At 35.4% G+C, this 24,338-nt stretch overlaps 2 protein-coding genes across 4 annotated transcripts; one reads left to right on the top strand and one right to left on the bottom strand.

Moving 5' to 3' along the window:
- Positions 1-33: 33 nt before the first annotated feature.
- Positions 34-13,827, bottom strand: strada (STE20-related kinase adaptor alpha). 3 transcript variants are annotated; one of them, XM_005796653.3, is made up of 13 exons: positions 13,741-13,827; positions 12,742-12,811; positions 12,362-12,419; positions 9,544-9,572; positions 6,065-6,167; positions 5,259-5,380; positions 4,118-4,226; positions 3,912-4,035; positions 3,564-3,735; positions 3,386-3,490; positions 2,102-2,355; positions 1,976-2,018; positions 34-1,323 (listed from the first exon to the last, which is right to left on the bottom strand). In XM_005796653.3, exons 2-13 carry the CDS (start codon positions 12,751-12,753, stop codon positions 1,168-1,170), a joined length of 1,287 nt encoding a protein of 428 aa, XP_005796710.1. In that variant the 5' UTR covers positions 12,754-12,811; positions 13,741-13,827; the 3' UTR covers positions 34-1,167. The 3 variants fall into 3 exon arrangements, with proteins under 3 accessions (XP_005796710.1, XP_023204329.1, XP_023204330.1); XM_023348561.1 differs by lacking the exons at positions 9,544-9,572; positions 12,362-12,419; XM_023348562.1 differs by lacking the exons at positions 9,544-9,572; positions 13,741-13,827 and having other exon boundaries at positions 12,742-12,773.
- Positions 13,828-13,851: 24 nt separating this feature from the next.
- On the top strand, positions 13,852-23,854 carry ddx42 (DEAD-box helicase 42). Its single transcript, XM_005796652.2, has 18 exons — positions 13,852-13,919; positions 14,957-15,175; positions 15,299-15,449; positions 15,997-16,052; positions 16,335-16,371; positions 16,621-16,773; positions 16,868-16,972; positions 18,088-18,207; positions 18,299-18,475; positions 18,550-18,678; positions 18,766-18,865; positions 18,945-18,992; positions 19,406-19,503; positions 19,648-19,924; positions 20,065-20,291; positions 21,096-21,206; positions 21,675-21,779; positions 22,793-23,854. Exons 2-18 carry the CDS (start codon positions 14,964-14,966, stop codon positions 23,384-23,386), a joined length of 2,700 nt encoding a protein of 899 aa, XP_005796709.1. The 5' UTR covers positions 13,852-13,919; positions 14,957-14,963; the 3' UTR covers positions 23,387-23,854.
- The last annotated feature ends 484 nt before the right edge of the window (positions 23,855-24,338 follow it).

The following is a 24,338-nucleotide window of genomic DNA, read 5'->3' as shown; positions in this document are numbered from 1 at the left end:
ATTTTGGTAAAATATGAAGTTCCACTGAGTTTATTGTTAAGGTTTAATTTTTGCCCTTACGTTCAAATATACATGCAAACAAAACAAGCATAAAAGAAAGATTAACTTTCCCCATGAGTAACACCCCGATCACTCATTTGCAAACTATGCAACAAAAAACAGCCTGAAGCAACTGAAAAACCCATTTACATCCTGTTTGTTCAGTTGATTAATCAAGAACATTTACATCTGCTTTAAGGCGGTAACAGTCATCTGTGGAAAATTATAAAGTTACAATTTTAATGCAAAATAAGTGTTCCTGAAAAAATATTGAGCAGCTTCTGATCGACTCAGAAATGGCATTTTGTGTTTTAGTGAACCGTTGTCAGGCCTTCAGTGCCATGTGAGAGTTTGTGCATATCTAGAAAACAGAACATGAGCAAGACATCAAGAAAGATGCAGAGTATTAGGAGCATTAAAAGAAAATAACTGGTCACGGTGGAGTAAATTTCCACCTGGAAACTAAAAAGTTGTGAGATTAATTTAATATATTTACAAGATTAAAACCCTGACTGTTCTGATAATTGTAAATTTGCAAGAAGGCATACATTTTATAATCTTTTGACACTGTAAAGCCAAAAACTTGCAAAGAAAACAAAAATAATTTCTCTGAGATCATAAAGCTGGGCATTTGCAACAAAAAGATTTGAGCAGTAAATTTAGGACCAGAAATATGTTTTGATTCAAAAGAAAAACTCATTCTTAGAGGACTTCTTTCTTTTTTGCAGAGATCTGATTTTATCTTTAATTTGAGATTTCACCTGGTAAAATTCAGCCTCCCCCCCCCGACACATTTCTGACTTTATAGTGTCAGAATATTCTAGTTTTAACATAATACATTATTGCCTGTAAATGTGGAAAACTAAAATTTTCCCCTACATATTTACAACAAACAAACTTTCCATGTTTTTCTCTTGTAAATTGGTGAGTAATTAGGCAGAAATGTACTCCTCCATGCCCACTTGTTCACAATAGCCCTGACACTGTTAGCTTTAAATTTGTCTGTGAATAACAACTTCCTTTTAAATTACCATGGAAATCACTTAAAAGGAGATCAATAACATAACAAATCCCATCCTCAGTGAAGAGCTTCTCCATAAAATCCTCTGCTTGTTGAGTCCGTTACTGTCAGAAGTCCCAGTCGTCCACCTCCAGGTAGCTCAGGCCAGACTCCAGACTAGCCAGTCCAGAAACGGAGTCCTGTGGCCCGGAGTTCTCGAAGCAAGTGATGGGTGACACTGGCTGCAGCAGCTCAGGCAGCGCCTCCGCCGGTCGACGTTTGATCTGAAAAGACAAACATAATGTGAGATAAATGGGAAAGGAGAAGCTATTTTATTGTCATAAAAGAAATTAAGTCTCAAGTGCAGCTGGAAAGATGTTTTTCCAATACAAAAAGTAGGGTTAAAATGACTAATCGTGATTAATCGATTATTGAAATAATCCTCAAATAATGTAGCAATCGATTAATCTTTAACCGGAGTGAACAGATTTTTTTTTTAAAGTGAATTTGCTGAAATAACAACATAGTCAGAGCAGTAATTAAGCCAAAACATTCATTTTGCATTTAATATTTTTAAAAAAAAAAGGAAATATGTTTTACTCAGAACAACATATCTGGGTACAACATTTGCTATACACAATCAAGTTATTACATTTTATTTAAAAGGTAATAAAATGTTAATTTTCTTACTTTAAAAAAGGAATTGAATTACTTATTTGCTTTTTAAAAAAATGTTTTTTTCAAATTGTGTAAAAAAATGCTTAGGTGGTTAAATGAAAAATCTGCAGAATATGCCGATTAATTGCCAGAATAATCAATTACTAAAATAATCGTTAGTTGCAGCCCTTGTACAAAGTAAGACAAAACTTATTTAAAACCGAAAGAAAACATGTCTGGATTCATACATTTTAAGCTGAACAAAAAAAATTCACACACCTGTTTGAAGAAAGGATGTCCAGTAAGAGTGGCAGCAGATGGTCTGCAACAAAAAAGTAAAAATTAGAAAAACGCATTTCGTGTTTTTAATAATGTCACACGCAACATGAATCGGATTTCACCAACCTATTTTCCGGATCTCGCTGCAGACACAGCTCTACAAAGTTGTGAAAGTGGGTGGAAAATGTGCGGTTATACGGATGTCCTCCGGAGGATGAGGACGGTTCTCCGTTTGAGTGCCGGAGCCCTCCGGCTCTCGGGCCCTCGCAGATCCCCGAGTCGGCAGCAGAGCGGGACGGCTTGAGCGACAGCTCCTCCGGGGGAATCGTGGCGGTATCCAGCAAGCAAGGCACGGTTCCGTTCAGCTTCTCCAGAAGCATCTTCAAGAAAATAATAAATGTAGGTCATTCTGTTAAAACCAAAAGTCAGTCCTTTCCGAAAGTATTTACACCCTTTGGATTTTTTACAACCACAAGCCTCAATGCATTTTACTGGAGTTTTATGCTACAAACCAAATCAAAAGTAGTGAATTATTGAAAAGTAAACTAAGAATTATATATTATGGATACAAATTGTCGAGTAATGAGTTAATCTAACGTCGATGGATCTTATCCATCCACTAATCAGCCGATAAATAGCATTTGGCCCCCTACACCGGTGGTATGTCGAGAAACGCATGCCCTGTTGTGGGAACGCTCATTGCTCTAAATGGACTGAAATATGACCAAAGAGGCAACTTTTAAAGATATTCATAACATTATAATCTTTCTTAATCATGTGAGCCCTAAAACGGTGGGTTTTATTTCCCAGATGAATTGAAATAAATACGGTTTTGACACCATCATTGAGACATTTAAATCCAAATAAATTGTTGCTGGCCACGCCCCCAACTCAACTTTTACACTCATCAGTAAAAATGGCTGTAAATGGATGTGCAGTTATACAGCTGTACATCTTTGAAAAGCAGAAGTGGAGCCTCCTGCACTATCTACAAGAATACAGAAAGTGGTTTCTGGATGAGAAGTCAACAACAAAACACTTCTTTTCCAGCAGCCATTGTACAGTGGCGGTGAAACCAGCTGACCAAATGTGCTGGAATTCTGCTTGGGTTGCTAGGTAACGGGGCTGAGCGTGTTTGGGGTTGTTAGGTAACTGCACACTGCCCATGGAATGTAAACATTAATTTATTGGAAATATAAAAATGTGAAAAATGTGAATTTTGTCCCATTTAATAGATTAATTCAAAACTACAGCTGAGTAACTGGGATTCTTTTCTTGTTTCTTTACTTGAATTCAAGTATTTTTAATGTGTTTCTGAGAATTTGTTGTACCTCTAAGGACCCTCATATTGTATCTTTAACACAATATGAGGCGTCAAAATGGCTAACGTAGCTTTGAGTTTCTGATCACCTGTGTAGCTGGCATGTCTTTGAACGGCACATGTCCATTGGCTAATTCACAGGCCGTGATGCCCAGGCTGTAGATGTCTGATCGAAAGTCGTATCCCTGCAGATTCTGGGAAAAACAATTAAAATATTTGCTGATAAGACAGACACACAGGGTTGCAGTATGTTTTGATGCTCCGTACCTGCTGTAGCACTTCAGGGCTGAGCCAAGGCAGCACCTTCACACTGTACTGAGGGAAGTCATGAACCATTTTGGCCCTTTGGCCGTTACGGATGAGGCTGAAAATACTCCGCAGACCGGACATGCAGACTTGTCCGTCTGCAGATATCAGAACATGGCTGGCCTTCACACTCCTACATGAGCAAAACGATGAAAAAAAAAAACACCAGCAGTCAAATCCAAATGCATAGTTTAACTAATATCATCTTCTTCATGAGACTGTCTTGGGAAAACAGAGCGTCTTCAGTCAGAGGCTTCTTCAGATTCTAGAGATAGGGTTATCTTTTTCACATATATCAGTTAATCTTACCTGTGTACATATCCCATGTGATGGATGTATTCAAGAGCTTTTAGCATGCCGAGCAAAATGTACGCAATGGTGAGTTCACCCATCCCATCCGAAAAGTGAGTGCAGATGAGATCTCTAGCTGACCCTGCAAGATCAAGTAATAATGAAGATAAGAAAATCTCCTGCGTTAGATTTAACAGGGGAATAAATTTTGAGTGTTTCTGTACCATAAGCCATGAATGGTGTGATGACCCAAAGCTCGTTTTCTGCTATAAAGACGCTTCTATACGGCAGAATACTGGGGTGATGAAACAACTTTGACACATGTAGCTCACCCTAGTGTAAAGAGGAAAGAAAAGTCTTAGAAATTAGCAGGGAAAATTTTATTAGACAGAAAAAAAACTTCACTGCAAAAGCACCAAATCATACAAAGTTTCTTTTTTTTTCTAGTGCCAATATCTTACTACACTTGAAATAAGACAAACCAACATACAGTAACTATTCAGAAAGATAAAGTGGTTTGTTTTAAGTATTTAATTTCTTAATATTGATCAAAAAAGTTCTAATTCCACTGGAAGATTATTTCACGTATATCATGGGAGAATTGTCTTGCTATACAAGTGAAATAATCTCCCAATGGAACTAAAACTAGGTTGCTAGGTAACGGCTTGGCCTTGGTTGGGGTTGCTAGGTAACGGTGCCAGTGGAACTAGAACTTTATGACCAATATTATCGAATTATTGCATTAAAACAAGCTCCAATATCTTGCCTAAAAGTTACACGCGAGTCATTACACTTAAAATAAGATATTTGTTCAAGAAACTGGACAAAAATACTCGGTAAGATTTAGTGTTTTTGCAGCGTTGACAAAACTGTAGAGCGCTGAGAAAATCTAAATGCCACCTTTTGTTTTTTTTTTTTTCCCCCTCACACTTAAATGTTTTCAAATCATCCAATAAATTTTAAAATCAGACATATTAATCAGAGTATGTAACATAGGTAGTTTTCAAATGATAAACTAATGTGATAAGGGGAAAAAGTAGCCCAGAGCAGCATGATTCTGTATGAAAATATAAATTTACTACTTCACTAGCCACCAAAGTCCTGTAAAATTAAGATGTTATTTAAATTGAACTCTTCTAACAATATAAAGTAAGCTAAACAACAATGTTTTGGACAGATTTCAAATTAAACATAAAAATTAAATTAAAATTTTTTTCTTTTGTATTAAACTTTGATGATCTGCAACATTTAAGTGAAGAAATCTATAAGAAGGCATGCATTTTTTCATACCACAGTAGCTGAAATAATAATTCCCAATAAATCACAAAGTTAGAAATGATTCTTAAACAGAAGGAGGATGTAGACCTGCAGGTAGGTGACCATATCGTTGGTGCACGACTCCAAGTCGATTCGACGAATGGCCACATGTTCTCCAGTGGGTTTGTAACGAGCCAAGTTCACAGTCATCAGGTCGTCCAAGCCTTTTCCTAACAACCAAAAATATGAGTCAGTATAAAAATAGGATGCAAACTTATCTTTGAGTTCAACGTTTACCTACATAGCTCCATTTACAGATATAAAAAAACAGAAAAAATCTAGACAAAGAATAAAAAATTAACTAATCCTCATGAGGCATAAAGTAATCTGAAAATGTTTAAAACAAATGTTTTATCTGGTTATATCACAACTTTATTCTGGTAGAGTTATAACTTTGTTCTTGTAATTAAAAACAAAAATCAAATCATAGTTTGACCCTAATATTCTGTCGTAGAGTTGACCTGAATTCAAAGTCCAAATAAAACATAGAAACTATGAAACATATTTCTCAAACAAAATGGCCGCCCCAGGTGTGCTGACATCACTCGTTGCTATGGAACCGCAAGGAATTAATAGATGAGAAAAAAGATCAAAATTTAAAAAAAAAAGTGTATAATAATATTAATAATGACAAATGAAATTTTTAGCCCAATATTAAAAATAAAACAGTTTGTTATTACAAATTAAACAAAACAAAAGCACTAATAAGCTAGAAAAGAATTAGAAAAGCAAACAAATGCATGACTGAATAAAAATACTGCATGCATTAACAAAAGTGATTTGGCTGTTTGATTTGTTGAAACTGTTCATGCTATAAAACATAAAAAGTGCATAAATCTCAGCTTTTTTTTTACCGATAACAGCGAGCAGCTCGTACGAGCCGCTGTCTGGCAGGAAGGAGCCCATCGTGTCTCGGCGTGGCAGCGAGCTCAAACTCTCCTCACTGTCCTCATGGGGCTGGAGCAGAAAAAACAAATCAACACAAAACTCTGATTTCAGCTTCATCCGTCTCAGATAAAACCCTTAAACCATCACAAAACAACAGAAAAGACCAATCTGTGGTACTACAGTGTTAGGCAGACAGACAGCACTAGTGGATTTAAAACATCAGTAACAACATCCATCATATCCAGTGAGTACAAGTCTGACTTAAAGGTCAAATAATTAAAAATATAATAACAGTTCCACTGTAAGATCTACAGTGTTTCACTGCCAAAGCTTGGAAATAAACTCAGAAGCAGCATCTCATTTTAACTAGATTTAAATCTCATTAATACCAAAATATATTCTCTTTTATATAATAAGGTTGTAAAAGTAAAACAGCAACATCTTCTGGGATTTTTAGAAGTCATCTAGAAGAAACAGGGCAAGAAGGAGAGTTATGGCAAGTTGCGTTAAGGATTTTTAACAAGAGGAGCAAATTTTACATCTTATTAAACGAGAAACCTTCTCGCTATAATGAGATATAAAACTAATCTCAATTAAATGAGAACAATTCTCATTTAATTGAGTTCTAAACCTCATTTGAGTGAGATGAACTATCATTCTAACAAGAAATGTTATAATTTTTTTTTTTTTTTTTTAACCCCTCTAGGGGCTCTTTTGTGGGCTCTAGTGTCCCCCATATGACAGCAGGCTGACAGGAAACAGGGAAGGAGAGGGGGGAAGACATGCGGCAAATGTCGTCGGGTCCGGGAGTCGAACCCGCGACGGCCGCGTCGAGGACTCAAGGCCTCCAAATATGGGTTGCGCTAACCGCTACGCCACGCCCGAAATGTTATAATTTTAACGAGAAATTTTAGTCTCGTTAAAACAACGAATCCCGATATAATGAGAAGGTTTTCTCATTTTCAACAAGAGAGTTTCTCATTAAAATGAGAAAGCCTTCTCATTTTGAGTCAACCTAAACTCGTTGTTACTAACAGATTTGTTTGTTTCAACTAGAAACTCTCGTTAAATTGATAGTTTTTCATTTTAAATGTTTTGCATCTCCTGTTAAAGAGAAATGATCATTTTAATGAGAAACTTTCTCATTTAAACAAGATTCAAACTTGTTAAAATGAGACACTTAACATTTCTTATTTTAAAATTGTTAAAATTTCTAAAATAAAATTTTAGTAAATTCATTTTCTAAAATTCAAATTCTAAAGCTATCTCATTTTAGCTTTCTAATTAAAATGAGAATGGTTTAAATTTTTTAATGACAAACTATCGTTCAAACGAAAATGCCTTCTCGTTAGAACGAGAAGTAAAACTCATTAAAATTAAAAACTTTTTTTTAAACAACTTTTTCATCTCTTTTTAGAAAACAAAACTCAAACTTTTTAACGTCGAACTTTCTCGTTAAAACAAAATGCTACACCTGAATTTGTTTCCAAACTGTGGCAGTGAAATGCTTCCATAAGGATCTGCGCCACAGTAAGCTAAAGTATTTGTGAACCACCTATAACAGAACAGCAGCATATAAACATTTCCACATTCTTGGCAGTGAGGACTCCTGATTTCCATCAAGTTATCGCTTTTGAAAAATGATGGAAATTAACCGACTGCAGCAGTGAGCTGGTGAGGCGGATGAAGGCTAATGTATGACTTCATTTTAAAATAAAAATGAACGTTTAGCCTCTGTAAATATCCCCACAGATAAAATCAGAGACTGTTTCTATAAGCAAAAAGTTAAATGGTAAATCTTTACGCATCTAGGAAGCACAAATTAAAACCGTCTAAGCAGGAAAATCGAGCATGCTCTGGCAGCCACGGTTTAAAGAAACCTTTGTATATACTTCATGTTCAGTTGAAACGATTAATCGGAGTAATCATGATTAATCGATTATTGAAATAATCAACTAATCAACTAATTTAGTAACTGATTAATCATTAACTGGAGTACACAGACTCAAAAAGGCCACTTCCTGACAAAACATGCTCAGAGATGCGATTAAGCCTAAAATGGACAAAAGAAATATTAGAGCTGAAATTAATAATTAGATTAATCATGATTAATTGATTTTTGAAATAATCATCAACTAATTTAATAATCAATTAGTCATTAACTAGAGTATACAGAGTCAGAAAAGGCCAATAACTGAAAGAACAACATGCTCAGAACCATAAGTTAAAAAAAAAAATCGACAAAAATATTAGGGCTGAAATGATTAATCATAATTAATCGATTATTATAAGAATTTTCAACTAATTTAGTAATTGATTGATTGTTAACTGAAGCATTCAGACTCAAAATAAACTGCTCAAAGAACATCATACTCAAAACAGTAATTGTGTTAAAAATGGACAAAAAATATTAGGGCTGAAATGACTAATCATGATTAATCGATTTTTGAAATAATTGTCAACTAATTTAGTAATAGATTAATCATTAACTAGAGAATACAGACTTAAAAGGCCAACTGCCAAAAGAAAAACAAAACCAGAACTTTACTTAAGCCAAAATCGTCCAAAAATAAACATTTTGCATTTAAGGTAAAAGAAAAAAACTTAAATCTATAAATCTGTTCTACTAAAAACTCATCAAGTGTCCCTTTACCTTCACCTAGTTCAAATTCCATTAAAAAAATTTCTTAAACACCTTTTTCTATCCATTTATTAATTTGTTTTTCACATGCGTTTTGGTTCTTTTAGCTGCATCCTGTGCTGCAAATAGTCAAGCTTTTGATAAAGGAATGCTGTTATCACATTTTATTTTAAATAGTAATTGAATTATTTGTTTATTTGCGTATTTTAATGAATTTCTAATATTTTATTTAAAAAATTAAATATCTGCAGAATGTGGTAGTATTTCCATCTGATTAATTGAATAATCTATTACTAAAATAATTGTTAGTTGCAGCATTAGTTTCCTGATCAAATGGAGAACCGAACAGTGATCAGACCCAAAATGGACAGCAAAGAACTTCAACATCTGAACTCCATAGATACACAGACTGCACTAAGAAAACATCACAGCACAGGTTCTTCACACAATAAGCTTGGACTTTCAGTCTGTAAAATCTACATGTTAAAGCACAAATTACACAAGATTGTTCTATTTTAATAGGCTACACATGAAAAGTATTAAATCTGTTTAGAAAAACAATAAACTCTGCAACAAAAGCACTCGTTTGTGAGGTGTAAAAGAACCATCTACAAAACAGGCATGTGCAGCATGAACTGGACACACGTGCATACAAACATGTCCAAAGCCTGGAGAGATCATGAATCCCTCGAAATGTAAATCTCTGTGCGCACATACGTACTGTATCAGTGCATGCACGCACATACACAAAAGGCAACATGAAGAATGAGGATGCTGATGCAGTGACAGGAGTACCGCACTTACTTTCCTGTGTGAGAATCCCTGAGCTTGCTCTGGGGTAGAGAAACCATGTCAATGACATAAATACGTGAAACACAAAGAAAACTAGAGAAGGATCTCTGTCCACAGGAGGGTTTTTTCAGCTGCCAAGCACAGCCGCTGCATGATGGAGATCTGATTAAAAGAGTTTCCTGCTTCACAAAATAAATAAAAAAAATCCATCCTAATTACAAATATTACAGTTTCAGTCAGAATTTTACATAAACTCACCATGAGCATAAATGTCATTGTAATTTGGGGATTTTATTAACATATTCCATGTTTTTTTCCAGGACAGAATGATTTTACAACACACAACAGAGAGTTGGGTGAACAAGATAAACTTTTTGGTGGATGTTCAAAAATAATCCCAACAGAGTCAAAATTATACATATATTATTGCTGGACGATGAGGCTTAAAAATAAAATCAGATTTTTTCATACCAGATTTTTTTTTTTAGTTTTTTTTCTAAAAATGAAAGAAAATATTTCCAAAAGTGGCTTTAATTTCAGTTATTATTTCTGTGAGTTGTATAAGGGAGTATTGGTTGTTTTCTTTAATTACAACAACAAAGTCATAATATTTACAATTTTACCAGAAAAAGCATCTTTAAAATACTCAGAAAAACTTGTTTTAATTAGTTCTTTCAAAATAAAGTTATTTACACAGTTTCTAAGTCCTGCTGCTGATAACAATTTGATTTTGATGTGTTAAAAGTTACATATTTCTATTAAGTATAATTTGTAAAATTTATACCGAAGTATAACTTCACAAGATGCTCAACATTCCTCATTTTACGTCTTTATTTTTCTCATAAAAATTCTCATAAAACTTTATTCTCGTAATTAGAAACAAAAAAAAAATGCCTGTAAAGTTGACTTGAATTCAAAGTCCAAAACATAAACAGAAGCTGTAAAACAAGATGGCCGCCTTGGGCATGCCGGCATCACTCTGAACTATGGAAACCCAAGAAGTAAAATAATGGAAAAAAATCATTTTTTTCCCTCTAAAATTAAATCTTCAAAAACAAAAAGCTAAAATTAAACGACGAATTTGATTTTATATTATTAACACAATCTCTGCTTCTAAGCTCAGTCCATCATTTTTAGAAGGTTGGGCTTTTCCAGAGACGGTCTCTTTTGATGCGTCAGACCTGCAGACAGCCATCTGGTGTTTAACTTCCAACTTTAGTGCCTTTGCTGCATGTCTGCGTTTCTTCCCCCCTTATCTCTTTATTTCTTTCCTGTCTGCTCTGCTGTGAATTCAGGCCACAAGAGCCACAAAAATACTCTCAAAGAAATGTGCTGGTTTCACATCTTTTCTTAAACTCAACATTACTGAAAGTTTGTTTTAAAGTCTGATCTGTAGCAGGAAACACAGCACTGAAAAATAACTTTACCAGTTGAGCAAAGAGTCGTGAAATGTGGTTCAGGTGCAGCTTCCTAAGCAACATACAGCAAATCAATAACAAAATGTATGGGAGGGACAAAACTTTGCTCTCAATGATTGTTTCAAAAGTCACTTTTACACGTTAAATAATTTCATCCTGCAAGAAAAACAGCTCAAATGTATCAATAAAAGAATTAGGAAAACAATAATGTTGGTGAATGTTACACTAATTCAATATTTCCATTTCAACACCAAAGTTTTTATTAAAAAAATGTTTTTTTCTGGCTTATGTCTTCTATTTTAGCATTGAAAAAACTTGTAGTTTCTACTTTTTAATCTGCTTTTAGAACAACTTCTCAATTATCCAACATCTGCTGCACTCTGAGCAAAATGAATGCTGCATACAATCAAATTGCGATAACGATTCATTTGAAATGCACTGTCTAGCGCTAATCAGTAACAGCAGAAAATTACTGATATTCATGCTCATATAGATTAAATCTAAAATTCTGACAGGAACTTTCTGTAAGGCAATGGGAATCGTGTGCAGCCAAAACAAATGACCAATTTGAACAAACATGCACAAATGCTGAAAGATGCAATCAAATGAAAATGAGGTAAAGTTGCAACAAAATAAATCCAATCCAGCAATTTTGCATAACAAATATATTTTTTAAAAAACTGAAAAAATATTCATATTGCACAACATTTGATCTCTGTCAACCCTGTAAAGATTTACTGTCAATTTCCATCAAAACCACTAATGTCAGTGCTGTCAAGCGGCGCTTATACGTTTCTTAAGATACATGAAAGCATTTTGGAAAAATAATGTAACTGTTTAGAGTATTTATACTTTTTAAAAAGCGCAAAGATATTGGTTCTGATTTAGTGCTATTATTGAATAAAAGTGTCTCTTTTTCCACTTTCATTGTGGTTTTCATGTCAGTTTGGTTTGAAAAAGAAAATTAAACTCTTCTGAAAATTATTATTTTGTATATTTTATAGACTTTAATAAACATAATTTATATACATATAGACATGTCAATAAATAAAAAAAAAACACAAAATGTTTTCTTTTCTTCTTCGATGACAGTTTCACTTAAAGAAATTTATACTGCCAGCTGCTATTTCTGAGACTTTTCTCATTCTTAGATAAAATAACAATAATTATTTTGATTTTTCAAACCAATAATAGCATCCACAGCACACATTAGAAAGTAATTAAGGAATTTTTTTTGCATAATTTTCCTATAAAATGCTGACAAAAACGGAAAGAAATAAAAAAGCTCAAAACAGATCAGACAAAACAATGAATAACAAATTTAGAATGATGTCTGGAAAGCAAAGCAAAGCAAGAACTGAGAGGAAACAACCTAAAGTAGTTTTTTAAAATTTGTTTCACTTAAGCCTCACCTCCAAATAACTCCAGATCCCGCAGGCTCTCCACACTCAGTTTCTCAGTTACCCAGCGCTGACAGATAGAAAAAGTTAATTTCAGGCATAATAAAAAAGCAAATTGAAAGCAAGAAAAAGAAAAACACAGAAAGACAAAGAGAGAGTAATTAAGGCTGTTGACAGCAGTGGTTAATAATAAACAGCAAGCATGCAAAAAAAAAAAAAACCTAAAATGTTTAGTTTGTAAAATTTCCTGTAAAAACTTTACAAAAGCTAAAGCAAAAAATACTCTAACAGACTTTATTTCAGTTGAATTAGTTCAAAATTTCTAAATGAGGTTTAATATTAACCTAGAAAAACTGTGTGGAAGTCATAAATCAAAAAATGGAAACACTTACAAGAAACGACATTGATCCTCCTGAGGTTGTTCTTACATCAGATGCTGAAATAAACTTCTTTTGAGAATATCTGTGAAAATAAAGGAACTGTGATGAAAAGGAAATACTGTTTCATCCCATCCTGTCAAAAAAAGTCCTTTATCATTGCAGCTTGCCACGAGTACTGATATATTTTTTTAATTTAACTGAAAGATTGAACGACACGTTCCTAATGCCTCCCAAATTTTATGCTTTTGAGATCATTTCTGTTCTTTATCCAAAAGCTGACATAATTAATAATATTGTAACTACATGTCATTAATTACTTATAATGTTGTGAGAATCTCAAACAGGTTAAAAAATTTTTTTATCACATAACAAGAGCACCAAAAATAGCCTGTAAACAAAGTTTTAATTTTTTAACGCTAGATTGTTGCCAGACTTAACTGAATTTAAACACACAAAACAACAAAAAACAAATTAATCATGCTCTTAAAATGTTCTGGTACTTTGCTGAAATTTCTTTTATTTAAATAAAAATAAGTGCAAAGCCATTTAAGGAAGACTTAAAGCATCAAGGACTATTGATTATGTCCACTTTAAAGGACAAAAAGCAACCTGATAGGAAAATTGATGAAAAAACATGTTTTTGGACGTTGCAAAACCATCCCAATACTTAATTCCCCCCGTCTGTTTTATTAAATCCTTCCAGCAAAACCAATTCAACTGGCAATACTGCTGAAATAACTGTAAAATATAAGGGAAAATACCTACATAGTGATAGCAAGCGAAGTGCAAATGCCACATTTAATGAAGAGAAACAGCTATTCTTTCAGAGAACAGCTTTGCTAATGTTGCTATTTAATGGTGATGGGAGCATCAGCTAACAACAGTTAGCATAAGCAGCTGTTTTAACTTACTGTAACAAATTTAAAAGGCGTTATTTGACGCATCGCAACCTACCGCCGACTAGTGAAGAGTAACACGGTATAACTGTGGAAATAAAATATTTCTTAGTACCTTTATTTATCGGTCTATCCGCTCCTGCAGAATGTTTTCAGAAACCCCCCTCTCTACGCTTCTGGTTGACGTTACGCACCAATTACGACGTGACGCCATTATTACGTATGACGTAAATAACGCAGACGCCCACTGCGTTCTAAAAGAAGCACAGAAACATTTACTAGCTTCAGAAATAGGTAAACAAATGCATAAATATTTGTTCTGAAACTTAGCAACTGCTATTATTATTGATTTATATTTCATAGCGCAACTAACTATCCAGGTTTTTCACCGTTACGTAAAATATAAAGCTTTTCTTCGCACACATTAGCCTTGGCCGTAATGCGGCCTTGAGCTAATGCTAGCATGCTGTGTTGCAAAACGAAAATAAAATCGTTGTTGTATAGCGTGAATCTTTAAAGATGGAAATATTCGATAGTGTACAATTGTTCTTTTAGATGTACTCATACTTACTCAGTTGCATTGCGATTTGATTCTTTTTAGTCTTCTTGCGAATGAAGCTCAATTATTGAATGATTCCTAAACTAGTGGAGGTGTGCTATTTATTCAGATATCTAAAATGCATATATATATATATATATAATGTGTGTGTATCCTGCATATCTAGTTGGGTGGTTAAACTATTAAAATAAATCCTTATGAAGAAAATGTCTTAAAACAAAAGTATACACGTTCAGCAAACCAATTATATGGATGTAGCTTTGTTGATTATAGAATCAGCAGTTGGTTTTAAAGAAGCTCCTGAGATACTTTAGATTCTTTTAGCTCTCCTAATGTACTTTAATAAATTACCTCAGCCATTTACTTATGAATCTATCAATGTTTATAGTCAGAACCTCACTACAATAAACTCTAAAATTAAAGCTTACCAGCGATCAACAAGAGTATTTTACCACAGCGATTACATTCAGTAACTGTACTGCTAAACAGTACATAATATATTTATTTTTAATAATCTTTTGAGACAAACAGAATGAATTCCTGATGCTAACAGAGGAAAAGTGGTTTAAATTGTAACAATTACAGTTTGGGTATTTCATAATCACAGTTTTTATTTCAGTATTTAATGGACTAAAATCTTTGAGGTTCCCTGCATTTACAGGGCAAATATATTTCTATATTTGGTCTGTTTTACAGACTGCAGGGATGATCAAATACAAATCTAACGGAGGGATTAAAGCAGTTCAAATATTTGTTTGTTTGTTTTTCACAGTGCAGCCATGAACTGGAACAAAGGCGGTCCAGGAGTGAAGCGTGGGTTTGGTTTTGGAGGTTTTTCCCTTGCAGGGAAGAAAGAGGAGCCTAATGTTCCCCCAAAATCTCACACATCATTTGGCGCTTCTGGATCAAGTGGCGGTTATGGGAAAGGCCCACAGCTTCCGTCTTTCTACAAAATAGGGTCCAAAAGAGCTAATTTTGATGAAGAAAACGCGTAAGTGACCTCTACACTCACTGAATTTACTGTTTTACACAATATTAGTTAAACTGCTAAGATCTGAATGAAATGTAAATGCAATTGTGCAAATTAAAATCTTATGTTTTTCCTTTGTTGTAGGTATTTCGAAGACGATGAAGAAGAGTCCAGCAGCAACGCCGATCTGCCCTACATTCCTGCTGAGAACTCGCCCACGCGGCAGCAGATGAAGTCGGGCGGCGGCTCAGACAGCGAAGACGACCCGTTGGATGCCTTCATGGCAGAGGTGGAGGTAGGAAAGTTACATAAAGTAAATTATTATTGTTGAACTCTGAAGCATAAAAATACACCACTCACAAAGACTGGAAAGGTGAAACTGAAGATAATCTCCATTCTGATCATTAATATTTTTTGAGGAGCAATTTTGTTTACAAAGACACTATAATGCATTTTAGTTATAGTTTCGCTTGTAAGTGGTTTTAATTTGCATTTTATTTACTGTTTTTGGTTGTGTTTTATTCTGGGTGTTTAAATATCTTCCAGATCCAGTGTTCTTTATAAAATAAAATTTTTTTGGTCTCAAATATGGAGAACTTGCATTGTTACAGCGTTATCAACATATTACTTGAAAAATGGTCTCAAAACAGCAATGCTGTCGATCATCCCAATAATTCTTGATTTAGTTGATCGTCCAGCAAAATTTGTTATAAGGATAGTGCCATTGAAGATATGATGTTATATTTTATTTCTCAGTGGTTCCAACAATGAATCTGAAGCTATATTTAAACATTTACACAAAATGAAGTGTTGTATTTTACTATTTTATTTCCTTTTCTCAGAACCAAGCCGCTAAAGACATGAGGAAACTAGAAGAAAAGGAGAAAAAATCAACCAAGTAAGTATTTTCATTTAATCTATCCATTAAAAAAGAAATTCCTGAGAAAAAAAACAATAAAAGTTTAAACTTTAGAGTAATTCTTTTAGGTTTCTGTCTGATTTTTCCTATTTTCTCAAGTTGGATGAGACCTTTTGTGGTTTTATGTTGTTCCTTTAACTGGGGGAAAAAAGTCACAAAACAAAATTGTTGTGCTAGGCAGAGTCATTGTGGGATGTGGGCTGCTTTTGGTGTATGGACGAGTTGCAGGGAAGTTTTTTTTTCTCCGCTTGTTTTTTTCAGGGGTATTCGTGATGACATTGAGGAAGAAGATGAGCAAGTGAGTGAGCTTTCCAAAGTTTTTCAATCCAGAGACGTACTTCCTGTATCCTCTCCGATCTTTTATTCTGCATCACATTTCTCTGACTCCGCAGGTTGCAATTAGGATCATTGTTGTGGCCTGATTTGTGTGAATTTTCTTTTTTATTTAAATCCTACAAGTTATGTAATTTTATATTTTTAGTTGCTCGACTATGAAGTACACCAAACTATGTTAGTTTTTTAAAATAAAATGCTGTATTTTCTACAGGAAGCATATTTCCGCTACATGGCAGAGAATCCCACAGCAGGGCTGACCCAGGAGGAAGAGGAGGAAAACATCGACTATGACAGTGATGGAAACCCAATTCCTTCTACAACCAAGAAAATAATCTTGCCGCTGCCACCAATTGATCACTCAGAGGTACTCAGATTAGTAGAAATTGCTTTAACTGTGGGATTTATTTAAAGGAAAATCAAAATAATAATTTTTTTCTTGTGATTTGTGAATCTTGTAGATCGACTACCCACCTTTTGAGAAAAACTTTTACAATGAACACGAGGAGCTAAGCATTCTCAACGGCAGCCAAGTGTTGGAGTTGAGGCAAAAACTCAACTTGAGAGTAAGTCAGTTATTTATTTTTTTATTTCACAATCAAATTGCTATTTTATTCCGAATACTTCTACAAGGTTGCTTTAAAGTAGTTGTTTTCAAGGTTTGGAAATGCTTGATTTCTGTATAAAGGTCTTTATAAGTGAATGATATTCAAACTGCACATTTTTGTAATAAAGTGCAATCTAACATTATATTGAAAGCCTAAATTTGGAAAACGTTATTTACAGTTGAAACCAGATATTTATGGAGGGCCAAACCTGACATATTTAAAAATAAATGCAGAAATATATATATTTTGTTTTTCCTTTTCCTAAAATATACAGAAAATCCAGAATAAAATACATTTCTTGACAAAAATGCATGTTTAAGAAAAAGGAAAAACAAAATATATGTTTCTGGTTTTATTTCTAATTATGTCAGTTTTGGTCCTCCATAGGATATTTTCAGACACCGAATAAAAAGACACAGACATGTCCCCCCCCCCCCCCCCCTTCCCCTCCCCTCCCCTCCCCCCACCCACCACCACCACGGTCTAAAGTTAAATCAAACTATACTATACGTTTCTTGTTATTTTAAATCATTTATAATTACAAAAATTATTTCTGTTTGCTAAATGCCACAAAACGTGGTAAGAAAAATTTTTAGAGATTTTTTTTAAACATTTAATTTGAACAGGAAGGTTGTTTACCATAACAAGATTTGATTGAATTGTTTCAAATATAATAAATATTTATTTTCTTTTATTTTTCTCCTTTCTTTGCTTTTCTTTTATTTTCTCATCTTTCTTTTTATTTCCTTTTTTCTCTTTTCACTTCTTTTGTATTATTTTTTTCCTCTTTTCTATTCTTTTTTCTGTTTTTCCTTTTCTTTTTTCCCTTTTTTTCTCTTATTTCATTTATCCTTCCTTTTCTTCTTTTTTCCACTCTCTTTTCTTTTTTCTCTTTTTCCTTTCTTTTCTTCTTTTTTCATTTCATTTCTCTTCTTTTCTATTCTCTTTATTGTTTTTTTCTCTTTTTCTATTTTTTCCTCTTTCTTTCTCTTCTTTTCCTTCCTTCTTTCTCTTCTCATTTTTCTCTGTTCTTATCTTTTTGCTCATTCTATTATTTTCTCTTCTTCCCTCAGGTTTCTGGTGCTGCCCCTCCTAAACCTTGCACCAGCTTTGCTCACTTCGGCTTCGATGAGCAGCTAATGCATCAGATTCGAAAGTCTGAGTACACTCAGCCCACGCCGATCCAGTGTCAGGTTCAGTAAAAATTGACTTTCATATTTCAAGTTGTAGAGTTTAAGCCAGAAATTGGTCCAACAACATTATTTGTCCCCACCGTTCTTCCAGGGAGTTCCCATTGCTCTTTCTGGACGCGACATGATCGGCATTGCAAAAACAGGAAGTGGTAAAACAGCGGCATTCATCTGGCCGATGCTGGTTCACATCATGGACCAGAAGGAGCTGGAGCCGGGAGAGGGACCTATAGCGGTCATCGTGTGTCCCACCAGGGAGCTCTGTCAGCAGGTAAACAACTGGAGTGTTTTTACCCAAATGTAAATAAGCTGAAGAGGTTTATTTATTATAGTTACGTTCTGCAGATCCATGCAGAGTGCAAGCGTTTTGGGAAAGCGTACTCGCTGCGTTCTGTGGCTGTTTACGGAGGCGGCAGCATGTGGGAGCAGGCCAAGGCTCTGCAGGAGGGAGCAGAGATCGTCGTGTGCACGCCGGTGAGAAACCTCACCTGCTTTTTCTTTCTGCTGCTGACGTCAAAATGCATAAACGAGAACTTCACCGAATGAAATGTGTTCACGCAGGGTCGCCTGATTGACCATGTTAAAAAAAAGGCCACATCCTTACAGAGAGTGACATATCTGGTGTTTGATGAAGCTGATCGCATGTTTGATATGGGATTTGGTAAGCTGCCACTATTATATTTTATATTGTTACCGTTTTTTTTATGCATGTAAATAAATAATTCTCCCTTCTTATTTAGAATATCAGGTGAGATCAATTGCAAGCCATGTTCGCCCAGACAGGCAGAGTAAGTCATGTTTGGATTCTTATTGAGAATTGTAACTTTAATAAATAAGTTCTGGGATGATAAATTGTCCCAGAAGTTGCAATGAACAATAATATTGTTGTTTTGAGACCATTTTCAAGTAGTAAAATGGTGGTGAAACAATAATAATGCAGGAACATTCTGAAAAATCAATAAACTTTAAATTCTAGTGAACATTTAACACTGGAACTGGAAGACATTTTAAATTTCCAATTTTGTTCAGATTTGCCTTAATTATTGCTTTGACTCTGTTGTTCTTCCACGCAAAAGCCCTTTTTTAGAGTCTGTGTACTCCATTTAACTATTTATCGATTACTGAATTTGTTGACAATTATTTCAATAATTGATTTATCATGATTATTCAGCCCTGATTGCTACTATAATTTTTTTTGCAGCTCTTCTCTTCAGCGCCACTTTTCGGAAAAAAATCGAGAGGTTGGCGAGGGACATCTTAGTTGATCCTATTCGGGTTGTGCAAGGCGACATCGGAGAGGTGATTCAATATTTACAAAGATGTTTTTTTATATAAAAACATTTGCAAAATACATTTTAGGACAAGATTATGTTTAAAATATTTACTTGTCAGAGCATTCAGCTGCAGATTTTGTTTCTTTCTGTCAATTGTTTTGCTTAAAAGGCCAACGAGGATGTGACTCAGGTGGTGGAGCTGCTGCTCAGCGGATCAGATAAATGGAACTGGCTGACCCGAAGGCTGGTCGAGTTCACTTCCACCGGCTCTGTGCTCATTTTCGTCACCAAGAAGGCCAACTCTGAGGAGTTGGCCACTAACCTGACTCAGGAGGGCTACAGCCTCGGCCTCCTGCACGGAGACATGGACCAGAGCGAGAGGAACAAAGTCATCAGCGACTTCAAGAAGAAAAATTTACCCGTTCTGGTTGCCACTGATGTAGCCGGTGTTTACTTCAACTTCTTCTACATCTTTAAATGTTTTGATAGATATTTTTTTTACATGTTGTGAGCTGAATAACTCTATTTAGAATAATTATAAAATGTAAAAAATTGTAACGTTGCCACCTCTCTGTCCTTCCCCCAGCCCGTGGTCTGGACATCCCGTCAATTCGCACCGTGGTGAACTACGATGTGGCGCGCGACATCGACACGCACACTCACAGAATCGGCCGAACGGGTCGTGCCGGGGAGAAAGGTGTTGCTTACACCCTTCTGACCAGCAAAGACACTTCGTTTGCCGGCGACTTGGTGCGAAACCTGGAGGGAGCCAATCAGGCCGTTCCCAAAGAGCTCATGGATTTAGCCATGCAGGTGGGATTAACATGGAAAAAACATAAAATTTTAACTAAGGGTGCGCGATTGCTGTTTTCTGGATGATTGTAAAAAAGACTGACCTGCCGATTGCGATTTTGGCCAATACCATTTTTTTTAAAATATTGCAACATTTCTAGAGTATTTTTGGTCTATTTTCTAGCATATATACCTTCGTACGCTTGAAACAAGACAAGACTAATTTACAAGTAACTTTTTAGCAACCTATAGAAACTTGTTTTAATAAAAAATTTATTCCAAATATTGATGAAAAAGTGCTAGTTCCTCTAGCAGATTATTTCATTTATGAGAAGAGATTTTTCCCATCTTATAAGGGAATATTTTTTTTTCAAAAATAGTTTTTATTTTTATTATTTATGACAAAAACATTTCAAAATCCATATTTGAATGTAGTAGGATTATAAACAAAAAGCGAACCTAAAAACAGTCTATAGATTTGAGCAGTTCAAAGTCTGATCTTTTATCTTCATTTTTCTGATATATGAATTAAATGCTTCCAAATTGTTTTGAATTTGCCCATCTTGCTCCTCCAATATATAAATAATCCTTTCTAGTAAAAGAGTTGTTGTCATTCCAGTGTGATGATATATTTACATTGAGTAGCCCTACATCCGAGAGAATCAGTTTAAGAAATTATTTACTTAAAACAAGCTCCAAGTTCTTGCTGAAAAGTTACTTGTAAGTTAGTTTTGCCTTAACTCAAGTGAACTAAGACATTTGCACTACATAAATACTTGGTAAGATTTTGTGTTTTTGTGTAATACTTAAATTGATCTCCCCCAGAATCCCTGGTTCAGGAAATCGCGGTTTAAGGGAGGTAAAGGAAAGAAGCTGAACATCGGTGGAGGCGGTCTTGGTTACAAAGAGAGACCGGGTCTGGGGTCCGAGAGCTCTGTAAGTCACTTATCCAACTGAAGTGAATTTGCTTTTCGTGATGTTAAAATAGTAGCACAAAAATGTCAAACAATACAATATCTCTGAATTAGGGCTGCTTCATTCTGGTAATATTAAGACTTTACTTTTAAATTACTATGACTGTTCTTTTTAAAACATGACTTAATTTTTATTGAAAAACAAAATCTTAGCCTGGATCTTACATTTTGTTGTAAAGTTGACCTGCGTTTAAAGTCCAATTAATAATAGAAGCTGTAAAAGAAAGAAGAAGAAAAAAGCTCATCAGGCAAGATGACATCACCCGTAACTATAGAAACCCAAGGATTGCATTGGTGAAAAAATAAATCCAGATTTTCCAAAAATTAAATCTGCAAACACCAAAAATTTGATAAATTTGTTTTATCGCCCAGCCCTACTGTGAATTGTGATTTAAGAAATAAATTTAATGTTTAAAATATTTTCGTGCAGGAACGTAGCAGCAGCTTGTCTTCTGCTAGTAGCTTTGAAGGCTACAGCAAACCGACAACTGGGGCGATGGGGGACCGCATGTCTGCACTGAAACAAGCTTTCCAGGTGCTGTTTGTAATCATGTTTTCTCTTAATTAGTTTATTTTTTTCACAATGAAAAATTTTTTTTTAAAAGATGTGTAAAAATTGTGCTTGTTGTTGTAGCATACACTGAAAAATGTAGATTATTCAACCTTACATTTGAATGTTGATATTCATTACAGGAAGAAACCCACTTTAAAAAATAATTAATAAATTACAGGTGTGACACTTCTTACCATCTTCACCATTAGATGTAAAGAGTACTAGGTGTTTGGTTTCTTTTTGACATTTTTGGATTGAATTAATTATTTGCTGTAAAGTAAGTTCAGTTAATTAAATATAAGATCTTATTAGTCATTTATTTTTGGCACTAAGTTGATGATTTTGGTGTCTGGAAAGTGAGCCACTTGAAAAACCTTCCAAATGTAAAGTCACAAGTCAGCAGGTACTGCCCATTACCTAGCAACCCCAGTGAAGCTAAGCCCCGTTACCTAGCAACCCAAGCTAAGCTCAGGCCCAGTTGATCTGCTGGTTTTACCTCTGTATGCATTGTACAATGGCTGCTGGAAAAGACAAGTGTTTTGTTGTTGACATACCATATCATAGAGAAACCACCTGTCACATTTGGTTGTGCAGGAGGCTCTACTTCTGCTTTTCAAAGATGTACTTGTGTATAATTACACAACTGTTTGCAGCCATTTTCACCTGAGGGTGTAAAGTTGAGGTTATTTAGATTTAAAGTGACAAGAGGCCCTAAAACAGCTAATTTTGAAAGGAGATCAAAATATAAAATTTCATTACCCAAGGATGATATTGTGTTAAAAAAATTTAATGAGCATGTTTTGTAAAGCTCATGGACTTATTCCAACCTGTTCAAGGAAGTATAATAGATCACCTTTCATTTTCTGTTGAAAATTACAAATGGTGGAAACAATTTTCTCCCAAAAAAGATAAAAGTAAAAAAAAAATGGTATCAGCAGCCTTTTTAATTCATTAATGCAGCCAATCATTTATTTCAGTGTCTGGTTTTGTTTTAGGCTCAGTATAAGAGCCATTTTGTGGCGGCAACCAGCGGCCCTCCGAAGCTCAGCACCAAGTCCAGCAGCTCCTCCTGTTGGACCAGCGCCGGCAGCCTGAACTCTGTGCCAACAGAGGCCGCCAACGGCTCAGAGCGACCCAACATGGCCGCCTTTTCAATGCCTGGTTTCACCAGCGCCGGCTCCCTGAGTTCCGTGCCCGCCAATCCAACTGGCTCACAGCATAGCAGCCCTCCACCCGCACCCCCGACACACAGAGAGACCCCGCGGGACCGACACGGGGATTCCCAGGGTCGTCCCGGCGACGGCCATCACCGCCACAGCGACAGGAGCGACCGGCATAGCGGCGAGGATCGCTACGGTGACCGGGACCGACACGGAGACAGAGATCGCGACCGCCATGGTGACAGGGATCGCCACAGCAGCCGCCACAGCGACAGCCGGAATGGCGACGGAAGCAGAAGAGAGAGAGATGACCGGAGAGGGGACAGGGATGGCGGAGACAGGGGAAGCGGGGAGGGGAGGGACAGGGGAGACGATAGCTTCGCAGTTCCCGACCCGCCGAAACGCAGAAAGAGCCGATGGGATAACTAAAGTTAGCACATCTTAGCTCCATATGTTCAGCTCCATAACAAGAGTTGGTCAGTCTAGGCAGGTAGCAGAGCAGAGCTTGAAAGAAGCAGCCATTTTGGTTCAAGCGGTCAAAAAAGTTGGTTTGGACTCTAGGTTTGTTCAGCACAGACAATTCATAAACACCAACTGTACACATACCATCCAAGCTGATGTTGCTGTTAGTCAAGTCGAGCATAAAAGCTGTGAATTCTAATGTCAGTAGAAAATAAAGAAATGCAGTGTAAAATGCATTCTCACACATCCTTATGCTTGCAAAGCTCATGCTTTGCATATTTTCATTTTGTGTACTACAAAACGTCAGTTCATAGGTAAATGAACATGTCAAAGCAACTGTGTGGCTCTTTTTGTGTATTGTATTCATGTTTTAGTGGAGGGCCTTTCCATGGCATACGTGTATATCGCAAATAATAAAAACATGTTTGATTAAAAGCTTTGGCGTCGTCCATTTGTTTCTTCCTTAATATGGCCGACTGCTCTTCATCTCAAGGGATGACTGTGCATCAATCAGTCATGTCTTAAATTAATTTTAAAATGCAAGTTGACTTTTAATATTTTAAAAGGAAATCATAAAATTCAACTATTTAATCTCTTTTCTTCTCGCTGGATTTTTCTATCAGGCAAGAGTTTGAGTCGCACAAAAAAGACGGATTAGGTTACCGCTAGCTTACTGCTAACATACCCTTGCTACCTAACCTTTACGTGTATTGATGTAAAAAAACAACTAACTATTTGTTGTTAGCTATGTTGTTTATATTAATCATTTTTATTTTGTCTATACCAGATAATACCAAAATTTCCACGTAACTTTATATTTTGATCTGTCTGATTGTGTAATTTGTATTTATAACGATTTATGGTTTGATCAGTTTCGTGCTTAAGAAACCTTTTTACCAAATACTTTTTTATTCTTACT

The sequence above is a fragment of the Xiphophorus maculatus genome, chromosome 16 (genome assembly GCF_002775205.1).
Source record: "Xiphophorus maculatus strain JP 163 A chromosome 16, X_maculatus-5.0-male, whole genome shotgun sequence".
NCBI classification, from domain to species: Eukaryota; Metazoa; Chordata; class Actinopteri; order Cyprinodontiformes; family Poeciliidae; genus Xiphophorus; species Xiphophorus maculatus.
This window is presented reverse-complemented; position numbering and strand designations above follow the sequence as displayed.